Source organism: Ipomoea triloba, chromosome 3 (assembly GCF_003576645.1).
Source record: "Ipomoea triloba cultivar NCNSP0323 chromosome 3, ASM357664v1".
Taxonomy (NCBI): Eukaryota; Viridiplantae; Streptophyta; class Magnoliopsida; order Solanales; family Convolvulaceae; genus Ipomoea; species Ipomoea triloba.
The window spans coordinates 12,825,545-12,827,741 of record NC_044918.1 but is presented as its reverse complement, the minus strand read 5'-3'; the positions used below and the strand labels follow the sequence as shown (position 1 = coordinate 12,827,741).

The window sequence follows — 2,197 nt, the reverse complement described above, 5'->3', positions numbered from 1 at the left end:
ATTAAGTTTTGTATTAATTTATAAAATTAATACATTAAAAAATAAATAAAAAATAATTAATTTGACAATTAAATAGTAAACATTACAGTTAAAATAAGACAAATGGAGTATATAACAACCTAACATTTTGGGAAGGATGGCAAGAAGCTTAATCAGCTGTTTTTAATTACATGACAACCAAGTTATATAAACAAAATTAAAATGCTTACTAATTGAATTTTATATGAATTTGACATAATTATTACACTTTAATTAGTACATAATTTTGAATTGAGGAATTTAATAGATAAGAATTACATTTTTACTAGTTCGATTTTCTTCTTTATGAGTCCGGGGTGAGTTTATGAAGTACAATATATAATTTGGTGAAGTTAGAAGGTTGCTTTTTTTTTTTTTAAAGGAGTTTTTTTTTTTTTTTGAATACTACTAACTTTATTACAATGCAGTATCTGTTCATGTAAGAGTCCCATATAAAAGGAAGGGTTTGATGCCACTGGACCACAAGGAGTTAAACAAAGCATTTTAGTTGAAAGAAAGTGAGGGAAACATGATGGGTGCAGTGGCAGGCCGGATGGAATGGGAATGGGAATGGGCGTACCATTATGGTCACGTGAAAGCATAGAAAAGGAATTCAAAAATTTTTGTGACATCAGACATGCATGTACTACTGGTAAGTCTCAAAGTTCATTCGCCCAAGGTTCACGTGTCGCCTCTGCTCACTAAACTAACCTTTTCTGCAATAATGGCTAGCTTCCTTGTTTTCTTTTATGCCTTCACGGGTTATGCCTTCTTTTTTTTTTTGGCTGGATATTGATGCTAATTTACATGATTCAGTCACTGCCCAAATTAATTCTGTTTAGCACGGATTTCTTAGGCTTGCGCCGATGGCATTATTAGATTTGACAGGTGCGGATAGGATGGGCTATCCGATGCGGAACAACCGGAAAATAAGTTAGGATGGGCTAGCATATGGAAGGTGAAGACCCCCCTAAGATGCGTAACTTCATGTGGCAAGCTTGTTCTCATTGTCTTCGTACGGCTGATTTGTTACGATCTAAAAGAGTGGACTGTGAAACTAAATGCGTGCTATGCTCTACATCTGACAAATCTATTATGCACCTTCTTATTGAATGTCCATTTGCAAAAGCTTGTTGGGGGATTGCATGTCTTAATCTGTTTGACGGAAACTCATCATCGTTGCCTGAGTGGGTTGAGCAGAATACAAAAAAATTAGGCTGTGAACAGAGAGGTCTGTTTTTGATCATATGCTGGTACATTTAGCAAGCCAGGAATGATAAATTATGGAATAATTGCTCTACCAATGCCACTTCTGTAGTTCTGAGGGCAAAGTCACACTTCATGGAGTGGAAAACATTAAATGAAAAGGAATTGGTGGATCAAGCGCATGTGGTCTCCTCTAAATGGACAAAACCGGAACCAGGTTGGTTAAAAATCAATGTTGATGCACCTTTGGACGTCCGAAAAGGTGGTATGGGGTTTGGTTGGGTAATCAGGGATGCCAATGGTATTTTCAAGGCCGCAAGAGCTGTCCCAGTCACCGGTGTGTGTTCACCAACCGAAGCAGAAACAATGGCCATCCGCGAGTTGTTAAGTTGGCTAAAAGATCAATCTCCCTCGCATGTTCTTATTGAAACTGATGCTCTCAAAGTGGTTCAAGGCCTTAACTCACGCTCCTTTGATTCTGCTTTTGATTTGCTTTTATGTGATGTTAGAGATCTTTTACGTAGCTTTTCCAGTACGTTTATCTCATTTGTCAAGCGATCAGCGAATAGGGCTGCTCACCTCGTAGCTAGAGAAGCTCTTTCTTTGTCTGATTGTAGGGTATGGACTGATCATCCTCCCTCCTTCCTTTGTAATGTTCTATCTTCGGACCTTTGTTAATGGAAGCTAGTTATTTGTTTGCAAAAAAAAAAAACTTCATTGGGCTCCCAAAAACTATTTAGACCGAATTCAATTGGTCTACCTTGACTCTTAGGTACTATACCCACTACCCACTGAGTCCAACTTATTAAAATCACAAATACAGTGGGCCGAAAGAATTTCTTTTAAACATCAATTGAGTTGGTTAAGGCAAATTATTCTGTGGACCATGGTCCACATAATTGTGTTGATCATGAATATATGGTATATTCATAATATATTAAAATTACATTATTTATATATTGAATACACATTA

The 2,197-nt window shown here is 36.7% G+C and overlaps 1 protein-coding gene across 1 annotated transcript; it reads left to right on the top strand.

Annotated features, from left to right (window-relative positions):
* The first annotated feature begins 969 nt into the window (after positions 1-969).
* Positions 970-1,902, top strand: LOC116012926. Its single transcript, XM_031252595.1, has 2 exons — positions 970-1,249; positions 1,337-1,902. Exons 1-2 carry the CDS (start codon positions 970-972, stop codon positions 1,900-1,902), a joined length of 846 nt encoding a protein of 281 aa, XP_031108455.1.
* Positions 1,903-2,197: the final 295 nt, after the last annotated feature.